General features: G+C 37.4%; 1 protein-coding gene across 10 annotated transcripts in view; it reads right to left on the reverse strand.

Annotated features, from left to right (window-relative positions):
• Nucleotides 1-24,176, reverse strand: part of NAV3 (neuron navigator 3) — a 557,486-nt gene that overhangs the window by 180,382 nt on the left and 352,928 nt on the right. For 9 of the 10 annotated variants that reach the window (XM_084516198.1, XM_084516196.1, XM_084516194.1 and 6 more), the window contains 2 exons: nt 11,226-11,343; nt 10,462-10,514 (listed from right to left, as the gene is read on the reverse strand). In XM_084516198.1, coding sequence (XP_084372324.1) covers nt 10,462-10,514; nt 11,226-11,343 — 171 coding nt within the window. Of the gene's footprint in view, nt 1-10,461; nt 10,515-11,225; nt 11,344-18,874; nt 18,936-24,176 lie in introns of those variants that run through there. The other variant, XM_084516199.1, reaches the window with a different exon arrangement.

A 24,176-nucleotide genomic window follows, 5' to 3' on the forward strand; every position in this document is an offset into this window, starting at 1 on the left:
CTCCACTAAGGCATACAAAAGTTCATACAAAAGGGTTTGTTGACGTCTAAAACAAAAACAAATGAACAACAACAAAAGCAAATTAAAGGCAGTGAGGTATAACTTGATGCTCACTGTGCTGGTTTAGCAGAGTGCCAATTCCCTGCACAGAGGAGAGGGAAGTTTGTTCCTGGCTTGTTCCTGATATCATCTCCGTTATTTCTGGGTGGTGACATGAATACAAGTGTGGAAGTCTTAAAAATCATTTCTTTCTGCTTTGAGCTCCCAAAAATGATGTATGAATGGTATGCCATAGAAATTCTCAGACAGCAGAAATAAGCTTCAGGGACCTATAAACCTGGACAGTATTCCTAAATGGAAATGCATCTTAGTGGCTACATTCCTATCATCAACCAAAGAAATACTGGGGATTTAAATGGGACAGTCAGTTTGAACACTCAGTGTATGGAAAACAAATTGTACACACTTGGAAACTATCTTGTACATTGCACACTGCACAGAGCATTACAATTGATGGGATGTGGCAAACGTGTCCAAGAAATTCTTCTCTGGATCAGTGAGGCCAGTCACTGGAGAAGGGGATGGGAATGCGGTTAATTCTCGAAGAGGAGATTTACAGTCTGAACGTCTTTGAAATGAGAGGACTTGTCCAGCTGTCTTCAGAAGGACCGCTAAGGCATGCTTCTGGCTGTAACAGTCTTTGGTGCTTCCCTGGGAACTCCAGTGAGGATATACATTTAATGCACACCACCTACCCATTGAAGAATCTCAGAAAGCACTGCTGGTTAAGTTAAAAATCATCTACTTGAAACTACCACCAGGAAATGTTCAGTCTTCAACACTTGCATCAACACATGCAAATGTTCATCAGCTACCATCAGAATCTGGCCAATCCCAGACATGAGTACAGACTGGGAGAAGAAATCATTGAGAGCAGCACTGCAGAGAAGGACTTGGGGGTTCTGGTGGAGGAAAAACTTGACGTGAGCCAGCAGTGCACACTTGCAGCCCAGAAGGTCAACTGCATTCTGGGCTGCATCAAAAAAGGAGTGGCCAGAAAGTCGAGGGAGGTGACTGTCCCCCTGATTTCTGCCCTTGTGAGGCCCTGCTTGGAGTGCTGCATCCAGTTCTGGGGCCCTCAGCACAAGAAGAATTTAGACCTGTTAGAGCAGGTCCAGAGGAGGGCCATGAAGCTGATCAGAAGGCTGTAGCGCCACTCCTATAAGGTTGAGAGAGCTGGGGATGTTCAGCCTGAAGAAAAGAAGGCTCTGGGGAGACCTCATAGCAGCCTTTCAGTACTTAAAAGAAGCTTATAAAATAGATGGATTTTTAAATGGGCAAATAGTGATAGGATATGGGTAAACAGTTTTAAACTAAAAAAGGGTAGATTCAGATTAGATACTAGGAGGAAATTCTTCACTCAGAGGGCTGAGAGGCACTGAAACAGGTTGTCCAGAAAAGTTGTGGATGTCTCATCCCTGGAGACGTTCAAGACCAGGTTGGACATGGCCCCGGGCAGCCTGATCTAGTGGGTGGCATCCCTGGCCATGGCAGAATGGGTTAGAATTAGGTGGTCTTTTAGGTCCCTTCCAACCCTAACCATTCAGTGATTCTATGATTCTATGAAAATAGGAACTCTGAAAATGTATTATGTTGTCATTCCTTTGATAAGTATCTGTTTAGAACCTGCTTAGATGATGGATCAGTCTTGTTTGCTTCAATCCAGAACTGCCACTGTTATAAGGTAAGAGAAAGGAGACTGGGAGAAGTATTTGTCACCAATGTGACTCCAATGGTTTTTACCCACAATCCTAAAATAAGAATTGCATGAGGCTGTGCTCTGCCAAACCACAAAAGCTAGATTCAGAAATGCAGAATTAAGTGGTAAGTAAATCCTTGGTAGGAGGGACGCCAGAGTATGTATAAGCTGTGCATTACCATGACAAATTCTTCCCAGGGAATGGGGAGCATGATACTTCAACCACTGCTTACAAAGACCAGGGAAGAATTGCATGCAGGAACAGGCTTAGCTATACTGAAAGCAAAATGCCCACATACCACCACCACCAGCCTCCCCACCTCTACTTCTTGGTAACATCCCAGCTTGAGGCCACATGAAGGCATGGACAACTTGGGCAGTTATCAAGAGCAACCTAAAGCCCTTTGGTCTATTTCATTGTCCAAACTCTGGTATAATTAATTGGAACAAAAATCAAATGAGGACTTTTAATTATGCAGATCAAGGTGTGCTTGAGAAGTAACAGATCTCCAAGATGGTGGAAGGTCATGAGAGAGTTTCAGTTGTAACACGGACACCACTGCTTATCTTGTGGCCAGGTCCTTTATAGTGCACCTGACAGGTGAAAGTAGGAAGGGTAGCAATATTACAGCAAGCAAATAGGCAATATGGGGAATACTCCAGACCATTCTTCACTAAGGAGAAGAAAATGAATAAAGTGCTGTGAAGACAGTTGGAGCCAGCCCCAGGATCCTTGTAGACACAGATGGAACCAGAGGAAAAGAGACAGATTCATGAAATATATCAAGATGAAGGGGTAAACTACATGGTTTCGGATGTTTGACCTGGAGCACATACACTGTTAATACTTTAGCCAGCACTGACGTTATTGTCTCTTTGCTAAAATTATTTTTACCAGTCAAAAGATGCCTCAAAGATCAGATGGTGTGAGGGAGACCAAAATGGCTATGCTCCCTAGTTGCAGAGGGTGTAGCCAGGGAACCACTGCAAAAATGACAGCTATTCTTAATTACTGTGGCATTGTACAATACAGGCTTGTTTTGTTAAAGATGCAGGGAGAACAAGGAATCCTCCTATGACACATGGGGACAGTTTGCCACTACAGGCTTCCAAGCTGGGATAAACTTCTGAACTTAGCAGACATCCCTGGAGCTGCGGCTGTCGCTTTCAATCAGCTGGAAATAAGGCTGCACATCCTCATTTCCAGGGTTTTCAACATCCTAGGGAACTATATTTATCTCAAACTGTAGGGATACTACAATGGCTCTATGAGATGAACAACTCCTTCTGTCATTCATTTCTTGAATCCCATGAGGAAAAAGCTATATAACTATACAGACATACATCTACTCAGAAGGAGAGAAGAAATTTCAGAAGACTTGCAGAGCAGAGGGGAATTCTAAGATGATAAAGGAAATTCCCATGCTAATGTTATACAGCTTATAATATAATATACAGTATATATATAATGGTGTTCCCAGAAAGCTGATCAAATGGAGAAGAAATTACGCTTACCAGCTTTTTCATGGCTGTATGCAAAGGTAGAGGCCCCTAGGTGCTATTTTTGATATTGTACATTGGAAAACTTCTCTGGCAAAATGAATAAAGTATGTATATTCCCAATGTGGTCATGCTAAATAGCGAATGATCTAGAATACACATATAGTGTCACGGGAAGGAGAATCATTATTATTATTATTATTATTATTATTGTTGTTGTTGTTGTTGTTGCTGTTGTTGTTGTTGTTGTTATTTTTCTTCTATTCCAGATCTGAATAATCTCATGCAAATTAAAGTCACCTTTCTAACAAGTTGCCTATCTGAGCCAAATTCTTAATATTCCTCTCATCCTTTCTATGCAGTCATTTACATAACACCTTTGTATATTCTTTGTTTGCTCTCCTTTAAGCATCGCACCACCTCCCCCTTCCCAAGCTATAATTTTATCTTACAGATTTTTTCTATGTAACACAGCTAAAATATGGGCTTTCCTACTTTTAAACACAGGAAACGTCTTGCAGGAGTTCAGAATTTAATTACTCCTTTTTTTTTTTTTTTTTATTTGTTTTTATTTTTGTTGTAGTTGTTTTTGTTTCATTCCCTCAAGTTTTACTGAGATCGCTTACCTAGACAACATGCTGTGAACTTATCACCTGAAAGTACTTGGTTTTCTACCCTTTTTGAGAGATACTCTATTGAATCCCAGATTCCCTTCGCCTATCACAGAGGATAGGGAAATAAACTTTTGAAACCATCCGGACAATGTTGCAAGATGCCATTCCTTTTGGTTATATATATATATTTATTTATTTTTAACAGAGATTTGTACCAGCTGAGGCCTTGTCCTTTCTCTTATGCAAACTGCATTTCCTCTCTGGTAAAGAAGAATAGAAGTTCATCACACCTTTTTATTCTGAATTGCAAGATCCTTTTGCAACTTCACCACTAGATTTAGATTTCATTATCCTGAGTAACAGTTTGAAAGATTTTTCATTTTACTATTCATCCCTTTTCCTTTTTGCACATCATGAGTCACTTACAAGCACAGATCTTTAGGGGAGGTGAATTATAGTCTGTATTTTTAAAAGCTGTTTTTACTCACAATAACTCAGTTATTCCTTGTTTTTCCTCAATTTTCATTCTTAATGAAAAGTTGTTACTGGATTTTATGGGATTCTCCAAGAAACAACTTATGAGTGATCCCTGGCCTCTCTGGAACAAATTACTGAAAATCTGAAAGGAAAATGTTACTCTCCTCTTTTTTTTTTTTTTTTTTTTTTTTTTTTTAACATGGAAATATGTTTACTTTTTTTAGACCCGATTACTTGGAGGTATATACACTCTGATTAATACACTTCAGGCTATTCATTTCATTTCTGAAAACTAAGTGCACAAGCAGGCACTGCAGAAATACGGGAAATAGATTACTAACTTGTGTTCTGTTCATTTAAGCACACCAAATCTGGAAAACACAAAACTTGAGTCTCTCATTCCTTTGTATTTTCAGAAGACTTTTACAGCAGCCAGTCGTGAAATCTGTGAAGATGCATTGATAGTCATGGGGCAACAGTCAGAATTTTAAAAGAAGGAGATCACTGGGGGAAGAAACTGGCCCGCACAATAAAGGAGCTGGGATTACTTTTTAAAAGTCATACTGAACTTCCATTAGTAATGAAACAATTTCTACATACAGCCAACTTTCTGCATATATTTGTATGTGTTACACTTGTGTGGAACGCTCACCTGGATCTGCTAGAAAGCATAGAATGAATATCTTGGGTCATACATCTTGAGCCTGTACGGCCAATCTTGCCAAAAACGGCCTAGCAAAGCCAGAAGATTCTTGCAGCATTCAGCACTGAGCAGAGAGGAAGAGCTCACATGTGGGCCCACTTGACAGTGAAAATAGGGATGACATTTCCAAGCTTCCCAGTCCTCATAGAGCTCCACGTAACAAAACCCACACAATCTCATATAAAATTCCATGGGCCTTAGAACATACCACACTTCTTTTATACCAAACGGTGCTGTGCTTTACAAACAATTTTTAGACATAATAACAATAACAATTTTATTTATTTATTTATTTATTTATTTATTTATTTAGACATAATAACAATAACAACAATAACAATATTCTCCTCCTTGTATATTAACATTCCTGGATACTGCGGGATGCTGCTCAGCAGTGTCTGCGCAGCACATCCCTGTCTGAGGAAGTGTGACAGCAGGATACTTAAGAATACTAAGGAAAGTGTACATACTGTAGGGCAGGTATACTTTGTGGCACATCTAGCAGTTCAGTTTCCTGTTCATCAATTTAGCAGTTCCTATTTATCCTGTTCACACTCTGACTCTGCTAAGAAGTGATTTGCGAGCACCTCATCAACCTGTAACCTTGGCTTCCTCTGGTGGAAAACCTAAGCATGTGAGCAAAAAAGGAGCTGGAGGGGTGGAGTTGGGGGCTGGCATGAGAGGGATAGAAGTTGCGGGACTGCAGCAACACTAGGAAGCACCCAATACATCACCAAACAACATTTACCTGTATAGACATGTTCACTTTGTCCTACTTCAGGTTCAGACTTCATACACTTTTTATGTTACAGAAAGTTCTCTCTATCACAAAGATGTTCCCTGCTTAAGCAGGGACCTCACACCACCTTCCTGCTAAACTACACAATTTTTACATATATTCTTGTAGCTTTTTACTGAAGCGTTTTCAATTTATTAACATCTCTTAAAAGGTATTGTTAATGAAATGAAATACAATACTGTAGAAACAATCTTACTAGTGAGGCACATGGTCCCATTGATTCCCATTTGTATCAAATACACTACTACTTCCCCAAAGAAAGTGTCAGCTCTGATAACTACAGATTTTTACTAAAAGTTCATATCCACTTGGCAATGTGCTACAACTCTAACACCTTTTCTAACACTCTGATATCCAGGATGTGGTAAGCAAGACCTGTATTTTCATTGAACACAACTCCCTCTGTTGGACTGCAGTATGTGCGTATCCCAAACTGTAAAAATTGTCTTTGAAGCATGGTTTTACAATCTGGTAGGAAACAGTGCCAAAGCTAAGATTGACAAAATGAAAAAAAAAAAAATAGTCTTCATTAAATGCATTAAAGTCTCCTATGTTAGGAGTCTTTTCATAAAAAGGGTCTTTCCTGCCCTTCAATATATATTAGAAAAGCCCTGTTACCAGCTACAATTAAGAATGCTTTTTTACATAGATGTGTACTGGAACACAGTTCCCATGGGAATTAGTAAGAGCTAATTCCAAGGAAGAAAAAATGATAGTAAAACAACATCCATCTTAAGAAAAACTCAATGTGAAAAAAAAATATATATATGCTCAAAATTTTTTGCAACTTTCGCTTTATTTTACTATTTGTGCAGCTGAAAGCACCACAGACTGCATGAAGAAAGAACAGCAATATTCAATGTTAGTTTTTCAAAACTGTCAAGGGACAGTACTGTCACCACAAAAAGATTTTCAGTCCAACACTTTAATTCTCTTGCATTTTTTCTAAAATGGATTACAAACGATATTTCATATTCTTGAAACATCTTTGATGTGATCTGTTTAGAGAAAAAACACTGGAGATCTTTCAGTACATTTTTTAATATGTTCAGAAGAAATATATATGAATTCTATCTTTTTGGACCATTATAGAAAAGCTTTACAATGTATTTTCTATCCAAAATACTCTCCTGCTTTTTCTAATGATAGCAGGATTTTCAACAGAAATTAAAGAAACAAATTGATTATAAACAAGCAGAAAGGAATTATAATTTTATTTCATCAAAATGTAAATCATTGAAAGACTTTTGTTTTCTTTTAAAAGAAAAAAAAAATCTAGGTTTCATTAACTGATAGACTTCCGAAAAGATTAATGTGGCATCATTTTTTCCATTGAAGGAAAGAGATTTGGAAAAAAAAAAAAAAAAGTCTCGAGTGACATATTCCTCCTTGAATGAGATAGTTGTGAAGAAAAAAATAATCTTAAAAAGCTTGTATATGTATATTCTAATAAACAAACGTCTAAATCCTTATTTTTATTTTAATCCTTAATAGTAAATACCAAAATCATTTTACCACAGCGTATTTATCCAGCAGAGAAGCAAATCTCAAATCTCACAAGTTAATGACAGCCATGAGGATTCTGGTAAAGCTAACTATATAAAAACTGGATGCTGCTGAAGTTTACAAGTTTTAATTTTTATGAACTTGGACCTGTGGAGCTGGTTCAACTGGTCTACAATTTTTTTCTGTATTGCTGCCAATATGAGAGCAGAGTGCAAGACATTACAACAGACTTAACTAGAAGAAAACTAAAAGAGAAACATTTAAAATGTTTTTAAAATAAACATGAAAATATGTTTATGAATTTTGCTAACAGCTGAACTGAGATACTTCAAAAATCTTTTGAAAGATGAAGCTAATGGAAAGAGGAAAACCAAATGGTGAGTGAAACAGAACTTGGGAATATTGGTAATGATTAATTATGAATTTATATTGGTATAATCTACAGAGCATATCTTGTATTCCCAGCAGCAGACAATCCATGTCAGTGTTCTCTAACTTAAGCTAATAAAATGTCTTAGACATCACCTCCTGGGAAGGGTATCAAATAGCAAATGAATACAGAAAACATTTCTTCTTAATTGCAAGTTATGAGAGCAAGGATCACGAAAACATATGTGAAAGAGAAGGGTGGTGGGACTCTTGAGGTTTATAAACTAAAAAGGTTGAAATGAAGGCAGTGGGTGAATGGCTAATATGCATAGGAATACGAATGAATGAATGGCTAACATACTTTCAGGAGTATCATAGCACTGAATGAGTGGATAGCATGTTTATAGGAATAGCTTGATTACTGCTGATTTGATGGCTGATGTTCTGAAAAATCCCAATAGGGCACATTATTACATATTGGCCTATTTCAGATAAGCTTAGAACTAGCTTAGAACAGTTACTTTTTTTAAAAAAAAAACTTTTTTACTTTTTTTTTTTTTTCTGAATATTACAAATACGCAAGAGTCCACTGCTACAAGAAGAGATTTGGTTTATCATTGTCTAATAGGCTAACAAAATTGAGAACTGCCATGGGAAATACCTGAAAATGTGATAAAATATTGCTTTCTGCTAGGCCACATCAGTTCATCAGTTCACAATCCAAATGAGACAAATGAAGAGCAGACTTAATACCTGGGGTCTTTGAGAGATTTTGGAAGAAAGCTGACAAATTTGAGCTACTTTAACTACTTTAAAGTGTACTCTAGTACACTTTAACTTTTCTATCACAGTTAAAGAAATCAGCAGGATAAAATTGGTATTTCAAAAGGCAGGAAAATAATCTGATATGACTGTAGAGGTAAAAAAAGAAAGTGACTGAATTACTAGAAATTACTATTTCTAGTAGTTGAACTGATGCTTTAGCACTGTGCGAGTACTGATGCATGATGGTGTGGAGGAGTGTTCAAAGCACCCTATTTGAGAGGCAGAGCAACTGAGACATATTCTGTGGTCTGGCTGAGTTCAGAGTTCTGCTTGCAGGAGGCAGAATACAGACCAAAGAGAACCCTGCAGGTACTCAGGTACTATTGCAGCAACCACGCTTCCCTATACTGCACTAGAGATAGAGATAGAATCAAGAATCCCATACGCCATGTAAAGATTTTCTGGTCAACGAGGAAGGAAGAGCCTTTTTTTTTTTTTTTTTAGATGCAAACATTGTGCAAACTATTATTGAGAGAATATTTCTCCCTGTAGCTTGGCTTTGTCTCATGGAAATGAAGTTAGATAGATATCAGAGTGGTGGGTCCCTCAGCAATCCTAGATGGTCACTAACCAGTTACACAACCTGGGGAAATAATATCACTTTTCTGTGCTTTTGTCTCTTCTTGTTTGTCTTGTCTGTCTGGAATGGCAGGTTTTAATGTGATTAGAGTAAGGAGTGATTATCTCTCCATCTGTGTGTGTAATATTAGAGTTCCACACTGGCGTTCCCAAAGTTCTCAGCCAGGGCCACTAGGTGCTGCTGTAATATGAGTAATTAAAATAATAACTATTATTAAGGAAATTGCCTATATTCTTACTGTGGACTTTCAAAAAGCCCAAAAGCAAGAAAAAAAACTTATTCTAAACCTCCACATTTTATGAAAAGTAAGAATGGAAAAAAAAAAAAAAAAAAAGACATGCATTTTGCTGGAATTCTATTTTTTTCCTTTCACAGCTTTGCAGAAAACACCTTCCACTTTTTAAAAACGCACTGAATAAATGAATAAATGCAACATTTTTGTATTCCATTCCCACTTTTAAGCCAACCTTCAGCAGTTTGCTATTATGCAAACTCCTCCAAACCATGATACTCTGAAATCCTTGCCAGCTACACTATATTCATAAGCACACCTTATTCATATAGCATTTGGATGTGAACAGACAGGCAAAGTCCACAGCATGGGGAAGAATGTTGTAATTGTAAATGATTCAGTAAATGCATGGTGATGTTACTGATGCTCAGATTTTGTACCTGCCAGTTCTACAGCTTTCCAATGAGGATTTATCTTATTAAATGTAGTTTACTAACCATAAACACAGCACAAGATTAGTCAGACTCCATATGAATCAGTCACAAAATGCTTGTTGCCCGAGCATATTAAAATGTCTTTAAGCAGCTGCCAGCTATATCTCAGAAAGCTATATGACTAAAGTGCTATTTCTGAAAGTCTTGGAGTCAGTGCATCTAACTGGACTTTACAGTGGACAATCCAAAAGGCTATTTATATTCAGAAATAATTTGGCAAGTCTTGTTCATCAAACCAGTTTTCCAGACACAAAGACTCCACTTAGAAATTTGTTCTTGGATTTATTGCCCTTAAAAATGAAGTTAAATGAAATTATCTGGATAATCAGGAGAAGAACAGGTTCGCTAAAGCAGTTCTGGATTAATTAGTACTCATGAAGTTTTGCTGCTGAGTTACCTCAGTTCCCAAAGCTAGCTAACACAAAAATGAAGATACAAACACAAAGTATATGTGTAAAAAACAAGTTCCAGGAATAGTATGTAACAATTAGGACTGTATGTTAAATATGGGACAGAATATGCACAGCTTAAGTAAATCTTTAAAAAGCATTTTAGAAAACTGTAGAAGTGCCAACACAAACTAAAAATGTATTTTTTTCTTACCATTTGAGACTGGCTCCGGGGACAGCCATTGATATCTTCAACCTTCTCATTTGCTAAACAAAACAGCGAGGTGAGAAAGAAGTAAACCAGGAGATAAAACTTTCTTCTCCACCCCCCAGCAAAACAAAACAAAACAAAAAGCACACACACACACACACAAAAATAAAAAAGTAATTAAAAAAAAAAAAAAAAGGAAGAGCAGAAAAGACACAGCAATAAAGTGCACAGGGTTTTGTTGACACAGAGCTCCTTTCTAAGTAAAGCTCAGTCGCACAGTAACAACACTCTTGTTAGCAGCAGTTGCTTCCACATGCCAAATCATGCAAAGTGGGAAGTGCGAAGGAGGTCGCTGCTAATTCTTCAGCCCCTGCAAAATAACTGCTGACATGAAATCTTCCACAATTGTCTTTGCAGGGTCAGGATACAGTTTCAAGACAGCCCAGAAAGTATGAACCACTCCAACTAACAAAATGCACACATGGGAGACATATGGTTTAATGGAGCATTCATTTCTGACAATTCAAAGTGTGTAAGATACAGTTCTGGCCATTTAAAGTATGGTTAAACAGCCACTTCCAAACATGCTCACATAAACATATTTTTTAATTAAGACAAGGATGAACCACACAAATATCAGAGACATATGGACCCAGTCAAATTGTATTATTCAGGGTTCATCTTATTGTTAAATACATTCAACTTGAATTATATATTCCCCCATGCATAGAGTCAGCTCTCAGTGCTTCTCTGAACCCTGAGCTTACCGATGATCTGGATGATTTCTGCTAGCAGAACTCCATCTGCAATGTCCTGTTGCAAATCCTTGATCAACCGCTTGTGGCCAGATTTTGCTAGGTAGTGGTTAGCCCAGTCAGTGTAAATCTGCAGAGCAGAGGGGAGGGCAGGAGGGAGAGAGGGGAGCGGGAAAGAAGACAATAAAAATTCTTAAAACAAATGTTGGCTTGCACACAAGAACTATTCTGGATCACATTCCAATTTAAGAAGCCAGCACCAAAGGAAACAATTTTAACGTTATTTAAAAAAAAAAAAAAAAAAAAAAAAAAAAACAGCCATGCCCCTCCCCCTGCATTTTCTGTTTTATTTTAACATCAAATGATTCACTCTGTTTCATGAGGGTTCAAGCTTGCTGTGACCAAGCAAAATTCCCCTTATGACTGTAAAGGAAACTCCTGCCATAAATCAGTCATGTCTGCTCCAATTCCACCTCCCACCGTGTTCCTACCTACACGCACGCCCCTCCACGCGCTCTACATGTGGAGCCTGCCTAAGAGAAAGTGAGAGCAGAAACATGCGCCTATGTTTTGGTGGGAGTTCATTGGTTTGTCTCTCATGATCCTGCCTGTGACAGTGCCTCTATGACACTTTCTGCAGTAGTCACACTCTTCTGCTCTGTACAGTTCATTTGTTCCCTTGCCCATGGTTCAGTGTGTCGCAGTGTGCACGGAGACTGAAAGCAACAACTGTCCAGGAGCCTTATTAGAGAGTATATTCTGGCAATATGCTGCGTCCTTTCTTTGCAAAAACAGGAGGGGGGAATGGTGAGACCAAGTAACACAAAAGCCTTTGCAACAGACAGCACTCATTGACAGAAATTTAGAAAGTACCATCTGAACTACACCAACCAAAGCAAAGGGGGAGAGAGGTTGAAAGCAGAATAAGAGTTACGAATGGAGGTATCTATGTGCCCAAGGAGCATGTTTGCTAACAGAGGAGGGGTGTGCACAGCAGGAACCATGGTCACATAAAGTGAGAAGGAGAGGCAGGGACACCATCCCATGTGCACTGAAGGAACAGTGCTCACCAGGAGGTGCTCACACCATCCCCCAAGGTTTCCCAGCAGGCAGGGGCAGTGTGGACTAGTGAAACTTCACCCAGTTTTCACACAGTGTCAGGGCATCAGTGCAGCAAGGGGTGACTGCTATCAGTGAGGTGCCTGTGGTGCCTCTCCCTATCCTCCAAGAAAGGACTTGCACAGACCATCCTGCTACCCTTGCATGTGACCACTGAAAGAAAGTATATATGCATGGCAGCATTGCTGTGTAAGTAAATGTAATATCCATGCTACACTCTATGCTGAGATTATGTTTGAAATTGTTGAAACTGCACCTCTTCCATAAGAACAATATGAGGTCACTTTATAAACATCCTTTTACTTAACCTCACAGACCCTTGGGAGGAAGGGATCAGAATCCCATTTTGTGAACAGTAAAAACAGAGGCCAAAGCCATTAACTACTTGCTTAGTTCAACAAGGAAATCTGTGGCAGGACTGTTATGGGAAAGTGGATGAAATTCCCAGTCCCAAGTCTGACCCAGAGAACCAACATTCACTTTCCAGCCAGTGAAGGTATCACTGCTCAGTCCATGTTCATATCAGAAGGACTCATTTGCCACGAGTCCCTTTGTCACAGGTTTTCTTCAGTAAAATTCGTAGGGAATTGCAACTGGTTTGGTCTTTCCTATTTCTTCACAAATTCATGTAGGTAGATCACCAACTGTTTTGCCACAGCTTTCTTGACAGTTTTAGGACTTTAAATAACTCCATAGTATTAAACTGGAAGAGGATTCATGTCTCCCATAGCCAAAGGATTCTGCTGCTAGATGGGGATGTAAACTTCCCTACTGCACCTAGAAGTCTTCTTTGGTCACCTCTGTTTTCACTGACTGAAACTTTTTTTTTCACTTTTACAGGTGAGTGACATGAAAGACTCCAGTAAAATGTTTTTCAAAAACCATTGAAGCTAAGAAAGTGTTTCTTCAGTGTTTATAAATAAATATAAGGAATGCTACTGTGAATCTCTAAAGATGGTATTAACACAAATTTAGAACAATATGAATTCAGGAGGATAAAAGGCACATACCACACCCATAGCATCATGTATTCCTTACTACTAGTGTTTCAACTTCAGTCATTCTTCTAAAATAAAGTCTCATGAGAATTCTCTGAACTACCATACGCCGAACTATTTTCTGTACTCCATTGAAACTGACCCACTGGAACATACAGAATTTAATACCCACTGATATTATTTTGGGTTAGTTTTGTACTACAAATATAAATACCAAGCATTTCCTTTTTCATTTGTCACACCCACACATAATCTGGTGTACCAATCCTAATTTTGACTACAATTTGAACTATTCTCTCACTAAACAGCCAGGGAAATTTCATTCTAGCAGCTGTTGTGCAAGTATCTAATACTCAAAGAATGGACTTCACCCACCCACCCTTCATATATTTCTTTCTTCATATATTTAAAAGTGGAAAGCATAAAGAATGTAAATACCAGAGATTAAAGTTAAATGTCATAGATAAGGGTGGTGTGTACACAAAAGTTGATAGTCTACATCACATCAGTGGGCACAAGAAATTATCGATGGCCTGTACTTTGACAGTTAAGAAATGATGGAAAAAAAGAGTGGGAGGAAGCAGTGGTAAAAGAGTTTTTCTTCCACTTCAAAAGTATTTTAAAAGAAAAATAAAATGTGAAGAGTTGTTCACAGAGACCATAGAGCAAACCAATACCCAGTTGGCAGGGGAATGTCACGTTTAATTTCCTCTCTTTCCATAGGGTCACCACTTGCTTCAGTTTGCCCCCTTCCCCATAGGACACCCTTTTCATTCATCTCATTCTTCCAGGGACCCAACTGCTCAGGAGTCAGTTGCAAAAAATGAGAAGCATGTAGACAGACACATGAAATTATAAGAATGTATGCACACCACTATATTTTTTTTACATGAAATACTCTAGTGCAAATACCATGGGAAATAGAGAACCGCCTTCACAGTTTTTAAGTATCAATGTAACTGTAATTTTATCTTAAACATGACTGACATTATTCACTTTGCCAAGAGAAGTCACACAGACCACAAGATAAAAAAACCAGTAACTTCATGCAATGGTTTTCTTTGTATTAGCGCTCCCCTGTTATTGGGTGCTGAGCACCTTTAAGGAAGAGCTGTGCATGATCCTTTTCCAGAACTAGCAATATATCATTACTTCTTGCACTAATTGTTCAGTAACATTTCCCAAAAATATTTTATATTTTATTTTATTTTATTTTATTTTATTTTATTTTATTTTATTTTATTTTATTTTATTTTATTTTATTTTATTTTATTTTATTTTATTTTATTTTATTTTATTTTATTTTATTCTATTCTATTCTATTCTATTCTATTCTATTCTATTCTATTTATTTTATTTTATTTATTATTCAGAGCTGTTCCAGAGAAGGCACACAGGAGGGTTAGTTGTTGCAACACTTCCTCCCCGATTCATTGCTTGGCCCAGTGTCCCTGCCTTACAGCTACAGGCTGGGATGGGCTGATGGCTTACTCATTTCCTCCCCAAACTTCCTCCCCTACCACCACGCTTCACAGACACATCCAACTGGGGAGTATTTGACTTCAGCGCTAGGTTCCAGCCACTGGTGACATACAGGAGAGTTGCCGTTATCTGCAATGCAGAGGACTAGTCTCAACGTTGTGATAACAGAAGAGAGATGATTCTGAGTTTGTGTGATCCAAGCTGCATCCTGGTATTGGATGATTTAACTACTTGCAACACAAAGCAGAATTCAGTGGGGCAATCTGAGCTTGGGCACAGCCTGCTCGTGTTAACAATGGTTTCCCCTAGCATTCCTCAACTGCATGTCATGCTAACCTTCCAAAAAGTACAGAAAATAAACTCCAATACCCAAATATAGTTATGAAATTCACCTCAATACTTCATATGCTGCTGTAAGGAACACAGGAGAGCTACTTGTCAGGATCAATAATAAAACAAAACACTTGATGATACATTAGTTTAATCGAGTGGAAAAGAGTGGGGAAAGTTACTGACTTTCTTAGAAGATTCTTTAATGATAAAGCAGACAATTATACACCAGGCAGAGCTATAATGAATCCTCTTGAAAATTAATACAGAAATGTTACCACCCACAATCAATGTTAAGAAGGAAATGTCAAATGGATTTCATACAGTCTGCCTAACACAATAATAATGCATGACACTTGTAAGCATCTTCCACATATTCATCTCAACATACTTTCCAGACAAAAATGAGATCACCCCTATTATTTAAGATTCCCTAGACTTTCTGTAAGATGTGGGGAAACTGAAACTGAGTTATAAAGGCTTTCTTGGTGGATTTCTCTTTTATTTCTTTCATTTTATTATTATTTATTTATTGAATGTGGCTCTCTCAAGAGCAAGCCGAGCTGGGAATACAACCCAGATATTCTGAGTTGCAATAATTTCTTATATATATATATATATATATTATTTATTTATCAAGCTCTTTTATAAATAGGCACGGTGCAAAAATGTATATTTCAAGAATCAGGATCCTTCTGCATATTTTTATTTGCTTGCTACAGACTCTAGAATTTCAGATCTGAGAATGGTCTCCTGTTGCTATCGAGAAGACAGCTTTCCATACTTAGTGTGCTCCACTGTCATTCAATTATGTGCCACTGCTGCTGGGAAGAACAACAGTTGCAGCCAGCTGAGTTATGCCAAGACCTTGTGACAGATTTCCATGCCGTTTAGGAGGATAGGTTATGTTTGAAGCAATATTTAAATATTTGTCCACTATATGAAAAAGTTTCCTTCCTAGATATCTAGGAATCAATGGAGAGTATCCATTTCTCAGCATTTGTCCCTTAAAATGATGTAGAAGACAACTGTATCCTCATTCATTAGTAAAAAAGAATTGAAATGCTGTCCATTGACACTTTCTTCTGTGTACATTATCAACTTTATGTCTCTGTCATCTGGAGGGGATGCTTTTTAAGAACCCCATTGCCCAAATAGATGCCTTTGGCATCAGCAAGCTTCCCGCAGTTTGTCATTTTTTATTCCTTTATCTTGTAGCAAACAAGAAGTGGAGAAATGGAAGGAAAAGTTAGCTATTACAAAGAATGTTGCTAGCTGCTGCAGAATACCTGGGTTGCAATGGTTCATAGCAATATACAATGCTACTTCTTAACACAGCAGGATTCTGCCTTTTATTCTGTTCTCAGATTATATACATATATTTGATAATCTGTAAAATCTCTAAAAAAATAAAAATAAAAATAAAAATCTGAATAAGATAAGAAATTAAGCAGTCAACCAAAGTGGAAATATGGTGTTGTTAACTTAATAAATGTATTATGTGAATTACAAGTGTATCTATTCTGCTTAAAATGTGGTCATCGGAGACAACTGATTGTTGATTGCACTTAGAGCTTTTCACCCACAGACACTTGTTGAAGTCATGCTTGTACAAGAAGAGATTGATGCCTTGTTTTTGCTCTTCTCCAGTATGCTATGAAATGGGCTGCAAAAGCTGTATATTTATTTCCTGGGCTGTTTTCCAGTGTGTGGCCTAAACTGGATGTTGAATACCCAACAGGGCCTACATAACAGTCCCAGAGTCCCTGATGAAGAGGACTTGCCAGGGTAGAGGGCATGACCACAACTCTACTTAGAGCTATTCTTGGCCAATAAATTGTGGGTAACAAAACATGTGTTGGAGTGTCCCCAAAGCTGCTTGCATTTATAAAGAGAAGCTGGGCTAGTGTTAGAAGAGGGTGAGGAAATCTTTGCAAAGAGATGCCTTCATTTCGTCTCTTCACTAAGGAAAACTTAACTGGAAAGCTGAATCTGACCTTTTAAATGTTTTCTTACTGAAGGTTATTTCCCTGGGCTGCAAAAGATTGATCTATTAGTTTCATTCCTGCTATTAACAAGGGAAAGGGCTAACTTTGCAAACAATGGCACACAATTAGACTGCCATAAGAGACAGATCAAGCATCTGATTTATGTCAAGGCTTAACTTACTATAGAAGACACACTCCAACTCATGTGCTTCAAAGTAAAACTGGGAGGCTGGGGGTGGCACTTTCTGTAACATTGAGCAAATTACATGACAAGGAAAAATATTTACACAATTAAAAATATATGGACAGAAAATATAACTAGAATGACTTAATTTATAGGCAAGGTGATAGACAATGCACTTCATTTAACAGAATGAAATGAGTATTAAATGACATTCCAGAAACCCTGTTTCTGAATCCCAGTGAGCAAATGAGAACAATTACAATTTGAGGAATAGAAACCATTTAGAGCAATACATAGAAATTAACTAAAATGTCAGAATCCCTATAGTACAATTCTATGTTGCAAATAGCATCGTATATCCAGTAATCTTCATATAAAAATACAATTAAATGAAATAAAACTTTGCTAATACCAGCAAAGAAAATGAACAGAATACTGTTCAACAATCACTGGCAATCTTTAGATATTTATTCAGCTATTGCAAGGCTGTTTTATATTTCTAAGTTTCACTTAGAGTTTGTGATCTAATCACCCAAATGATATTTGCACTGATTACTGTTCTCTCTTTCCTCACATTTCTTCCAACTCAGAATTACTCAGAATTAATATGTCTTTGAGGCCAATATTCACCAGTGACATTGAGGCAAGGCTTGTGATGTGTCTGTGCCAGGTGAAAAGCAACAGTGTAGGTCCCTTTGAGTGTGTATTTGTGTGTCTGTGTGCATAAGTTTTGCTAAGTGATTTGTATATTGCAAATTAAACAAAATCTAACTCTTTAGAATGAAATAACCTGCTCAACCTTCGAAAAGAATCATACCAATTTGCTTTATAGTTTAGACATATTGTCTAGTTTACTAGTTCATTGCAGCTACTCGTCAGCAATAGCAATGTGCAATAGCAATGAAGTGCCACAGGAAGGAGCCAGATACTCACAGCTGCAGAGACCCCAGCCAGACGGCTGGGTCTCTGCAGACATGTGCTGTGGTGAAGAGAGACTTGTTAAGAGAGCACCACCACCACAGTTATTAATAGTGGCCTCGAGCTTCCTGAATTAACAGGAGATGATGCTAAGTGCCATGCAGAGCAAGCCTCCAAAACAGCCAATCCTGTGATTAGTACTCCATTTACTTACCTGTACCCCTTACTTAGCTATATTTTTCAAGTTTAAAGTACATTTTGGCATAATTTTAGTGAAAGTACAACAAAATACAGGACCTGTTATTCAATAGTGCTTTTACATAAGACATTGATTCAAACTAGTTACTTTTATTAAAGAGAAGAAGACCGGGATTCCCTACTGGGCCTAAGTATTAGGCCTAGAGACAACACTCAGAAAGTGAGTGTGTCCTAGCATGTCAGTTCAGATACGGAGTGTGCTTCTAAAGGTAATGACTTGCCACTTCTTTTGAGCTCTCAGAGCACTCTCAAAGCACATGAGCAAGGTCCCCTTCACTTGAAACAAAAAAGTGAGGTGCACTTCGAGAGCATGCTGGATGCACTCCATTCACTAGCCAGCATTCAGTCCATGCAACAAAACGCCCTCCAACCTCAAATGTGTACCTTGGAGATGCAGGCTTCTTAGAACCAAAGTGTTTTCCCCCAGAAGCCAACCCTTCTTGACATATGTGTGTCCCAGAAGGGATGGGGAAGAGGGAGGAGGACGTGATGGAAAACGGAGCTGACTGTCCAGTGTAGTGGGACATACAATTAGATGCTTCTGGAAGATGTTGTAATGCTGTAGAAGCAACAAATACAAGAGGAGGAAATATTTCGGTTTTGATAGTGGTGAAGTGTGAAGACACTATTTTGACCAAAAAGGACATTGCCTTCTCCAATATAAATAAATGAAATCAAACTCCTTTCTCCTGTATATGCACATGCACTTGAAGAGAGAGAAAGAAAAAAAAAATAAAAAATAAAAAAAAAAAATAAAAGAAAAAAGCACTCCTTATTTCTACTTTTCTGGCTATCCAAGCTAGCAATAATGGCTCTCTGCACCAGAAGACTCATTTTATTGCCGAGTGGGATACTGTTTTTAATAAGCTTGCATCAAACTTGGGTCTGATACATATCTTGTCAGTTCTAGGATAGTTTCATGGCTAGTCCTACACTCACTAAACAAAAGCACAGTAAGAAAAGTTAAGTTTTCTATAAAGGCAAAAATGAACTGAATTGGCATAGGCTTCCATTGTGGCTCACCAATATCAAGACAACAGAGAAGAGCAGAGAAAAATACTCAGACCTACCTGAAAATCACAAAGTAATTTGCAAATAAAAACATCCTTGCTCTTCCCTATTCAAAAACAATAAGCCACCAGAGCATTCCCAGGGGGAGGGGGCACCTGCCCGAGAGAAGCAGCAGCAGGGCTCCTCACATGGAGCTGAAGAGATTCCACAGTGAAACTCCTCCAGATTTTCCATCAAAGCTCATTTTAAGGATTTATAACTTGGATGGAGACATCCTTTCCACGCTGCGATTTGGCATTAAAGAACTTGGCCCAAGGATCAAAATAACCCTCTTTTCCAGCACTTCTTTTTAAGTGTGGGAAGGCAAATTTCTGATATATAAAAATGCAAAAATATGAAGAAATACTTTTGCTCTTTTGTTGCAAGAAAACAGTGGCAAGTAAGACTGCAACTAATTTTAAATATAATGTCTCCATCCAGCTTGTATTTTTTGAGGCTTAGAAAGTAATTTGAATTGTTTGGTTTTCTCTCATGTGGAAGAATGATTTTGCAAATCAAAATAAACAAAATAAATTCTGCTTTCCAAGCTGCATATTTCATAACAAGACACTTTAACTTCTGCTTAACTTTTCTTTGGTCTTTGACTGTTGCTTCTCACTAACTCCATCATTTTAATATCAATAAATGCATTATACACATTCAGCACAGTTATCAGATGCTAAAGGTAACACAACATTACTATCATCTAAATATGTCAATGGCTTCAGGCATAAGTGGTCTGGGCCTCTTCTCACTGTCATTCAGTTCTGTTGAAATAGGTCTTTCTGGTGGATGTGTGAGTTGTAATGATCAGTATGCAAGCATTGCTGCCTTGCTGAAACTTAGAAAAATGAAAGTATTAATACACAAATGACAGACTACGTGCATATTTCTTCAATTTAAGCAATATAAATCAGTGTTTTATGATTTGAAAGACTAAGGATGCAGCTCAATACAATAGGAATACCTCTACAGTATTTATTTCCCTTTAATCACTTTTGAAAGCATCGCCCAAAATAAAGGTCTGCCCATTCTGATAATAATAATATTTAAATTAGCAATCATCCAGCGCAATATGTTATAGGTATGAAGTAAATTCTGCCAGACAATAACCTTAAATAACAAAGGGAATATAATAATATTATCATAAATTTTACAATAGAAGGCTTTTCATCCTAAGTTGGATTCAACATTATATTCTTCGTCATTTATTTCCAAAAGCCCTGTGTCATATATAGCTTTTGTAACACAATGAGATCTAGCAGGATCATCCTATGGAAAGTAAAAGAGTCTAGGCTCCTAATCAAAACACTGTGAACCCGCTTGTTTTCTTTTATAAAAGGGGAGATTTGCCTAAACACCTTTAGTGAGAATTTTGGCTGCACATCACATGGAAAAAGGCAGTATCTCAAGAAGGGATGTCTCTATGGCCTTGTACCTGTTCTTCCTCTATGTTCTACCTGAAATCTCCCATAGAAATCTTCCAACATATACCCACTTTTTGGTGTTCTGCTACACACCATATAGGAGTACACTGCCCCCCAAAGCAACATCAACAATTCATGATTCAAAAGATTTTCACCTGCTATTTACTTCTGAAGAAAATGAAAAAAAAAAATCCCTCTTAGCTCAGTATGAAATTAATCCCTCTTAGTTCAGTATTAAAACAGCAACTTCAGGATACATATATTTATATACATATTTAAAAAATACAAAATAAATCTAGCAACAGATAAATGCACCAGTTAAATTAAAGCATTTTTTTTAATGAATAAACTAGCACATTCATATGCTGAATATTACTACTCTGATATATAATTCTGGACACCAAGGAGGTTTCAATAATGGATAATAGTTAAAATGAATAATGATGTGAAGTTTATATGTAACACCTTCTGTCATATTTCAAAGCCATTTATGAAGGATCAAAGCTTAGATATTATGTAAAAATCCACCCTGGCAGAAATGAACACCCAAGTTATTTAATGTGGCTTTGAGGTAGGGAAGGTTTATCTGGACAACTCTAGGTAAGCAATGGACACTATTGCTTCAAACTAATATCCAAACTATGATATCTGTATTATTCCTTCTACAAATAAAATACTTTGTTTGTTTGTTTGTTTGTTTGTTTGTTTCTTAATGTTACATCTCATTGATATGATGTGAATTTCAAGGCACAAAGAGAAATGACCAGAGGGTGTGAGACTGAAGTTGAAAAATACTTCCAGATCTGGACGTATTTACAAACTGAATGGCAGGATTTTTAGGACTTGTTTTTGCTGACTCCAGGTACACAAGTGTCGTATAACTGAATGCAAATCAGATGGTCTATCAGTCTATCACATCTTAAGGATGGCAAGAGGCTATTACCTGAAGAAAACAAGGGTCTTGAGAGAGCTATCTGAAATTGAAGCCCAGCAATTACCTGACATATTTCTTTTTTTTTTTTTCTTCTACTATAGGCACTGCCTGATATGTAAGTACAAATTTTAGTTATCTCTACATTTATTTTTATTTTATTTTATTTTATTTTATTTTATTTTATTTTATTTTATTTTATTTTATTTTATTTTATTTTTAACTTCAAAGCTAAGCCAATTTCTCATATACCACAAAATAGTCGGTATTTTTGAGTTTTAGGTCTGTTCTCCAGGTCCTCGTGACTGGCCTTACACAGGACACTACCATCATCCTCAAGGGACTGTGCTCCACATCTGCAACTCTTCACTCACTGTCCCATGTTTCTCTTTAAAATATACACTCAAGTGATACCCTTGACTCTTGGATAACAGACTAGAAATTAAGGATAGGGATTGACTGGCTCACTTTAAAGGGTCACTGCCTTTAAATTTAATTAAATCTATAACTTCTACCTCCCACACAATGGTACCCCGGGACTAAAGGCTTCTGTAAGGGATTAGGGAAGGGATATTCACATTGCAGCCACACCACTATGCAGAAAATAATTCAAGATTTGGGAAGCTGTGAGCAGGAAGCAGAGGATGAAGAAGAAAGGAACTCTATGAAAACGCAAACAAATAACTCTGCTGTCTAGAGATTACAGCATTCATTTTGGAGAAAAGAGATTGTGCTCCAGCCTTTCCTTACAAGACCCCTTCTGTATTTTGTCTCACTAATGTGAGAAACAGAAATGATCCTTGGTGAAAGGAGCATCAGGTCTTCTCCCAAAGGACTGCCTAAACTAGTAGCCTACCATCTTTTGTCCCTTCCCAAGAAATGCTGAGTATTTTTCTTGGACGTAATAGTGCAGGATGGCACTATCAGCACCAATAGCTCCCAAGGTAGCTCTGTCTGTGAGGAGGCTGGCACTGCAGGATAGCCTACACAGCTGCACAGGGCATGCAGAGTATCACTTTGAGGACTTCTGTGGACAGCTCTGCATTTAGTCTACTGGTAGATAAGCAAAACTGATTTTGCTGACCTTGCCATTAACCTTCCAACTCCCTAATAAATTAATATAAAAATAATTTAATCATGCTTGCTTCCTTTTTTTTTCTTTTTTTTTTTTTTGAGTGTGTGTATTTTTTTATTATTATTTTTTAAAAATAAACAGTCAATGAACAATGAATATTTAATTGTGGCACACTGTCTTTTTTTTTTTTGGCCAACTGTAACCATTTGTTACAGTAGGCAGGTGCTTATTTCACCTGCCCTTTAAATAAACCTTGCTGGTAAGGTGCTTGACTCTGTCAAGCCAACGCAGGTTGTGAGAATTCTCAGAAGTACAATTTCAAGTCTGTACAGATCTTTAATGTAAAAACCTGGGATGTCTATAGATGGACTACAAGTGTTGCCAAAATAGGCAGCTGCTGAGTGAGAGTTTTGAGAATGAGAATGATGGATGTAGGCACCTAAAATGCAAGTGAGGTGGGTCATAGGAACATAAATTTTTTGGAGGAGGTGGGGAGATCTCATATTTCAGGAATTACTGTGCAAAGGACACCCTTTGTTAGAAGTTCAACTGTTTACTACATTATTTAATGCATAAAATAAGTATGGAACTGAATAGTCTTTAAAACAAAATTTTCCTTCTATTCTCACAGTTGTTCTTGAAAACCACTGGTAACAAAAATTTATCTTGTTTACCATGACCCACTGAATGTCTCTCATTTCTGATGCAAATATGGAAATATAAGGAGAAATGCTTTGAAGGAACTTCCTGAAAACAATTTAGAACCCTAATGAATTTTTTCTTTATTTCATTTTTATTATTATTATTTATTTATTTTATTTTACAAATTTGTACATTTGGGAACCACACATTAGAGAGGAAAGTGAACTTTGAATTTATTATAAACTGATGTACATATTGAGTTGTGCAGTCCCACAGAAAGATTTCTCAAACATTACACCAGATGGCTTTGCTTTCAGCTTCCTTAGGCAGGTTCATGTTACTTCACTATCAGCAATAAAATCCCATACTTACATTACTGTTTCATTTTATGTTACTGTCATAATCTTGTTGCAGGTTACAATGGTATTGATATTATCTGTCTAATAATTATTCCGGAGTCACAGCAGTAAAACTCTTAAGTCTCAAGCTCTGATCTAGAATCTGCTGAAGCACTTAAGTTTCATCTATGTCTCTGACTGAAAAAGATGTTCCAAACACTAA

Source organism: Aythya ferina, assembly GCF_964211825.1.
Source record: "Aythya ferina genome assembly, chromosome: 1".
NCBI lineage: Eukaryota > Metazoa > Chordata > Aves > Anseriformes > Anatidae > Aythya > Aythya ferina.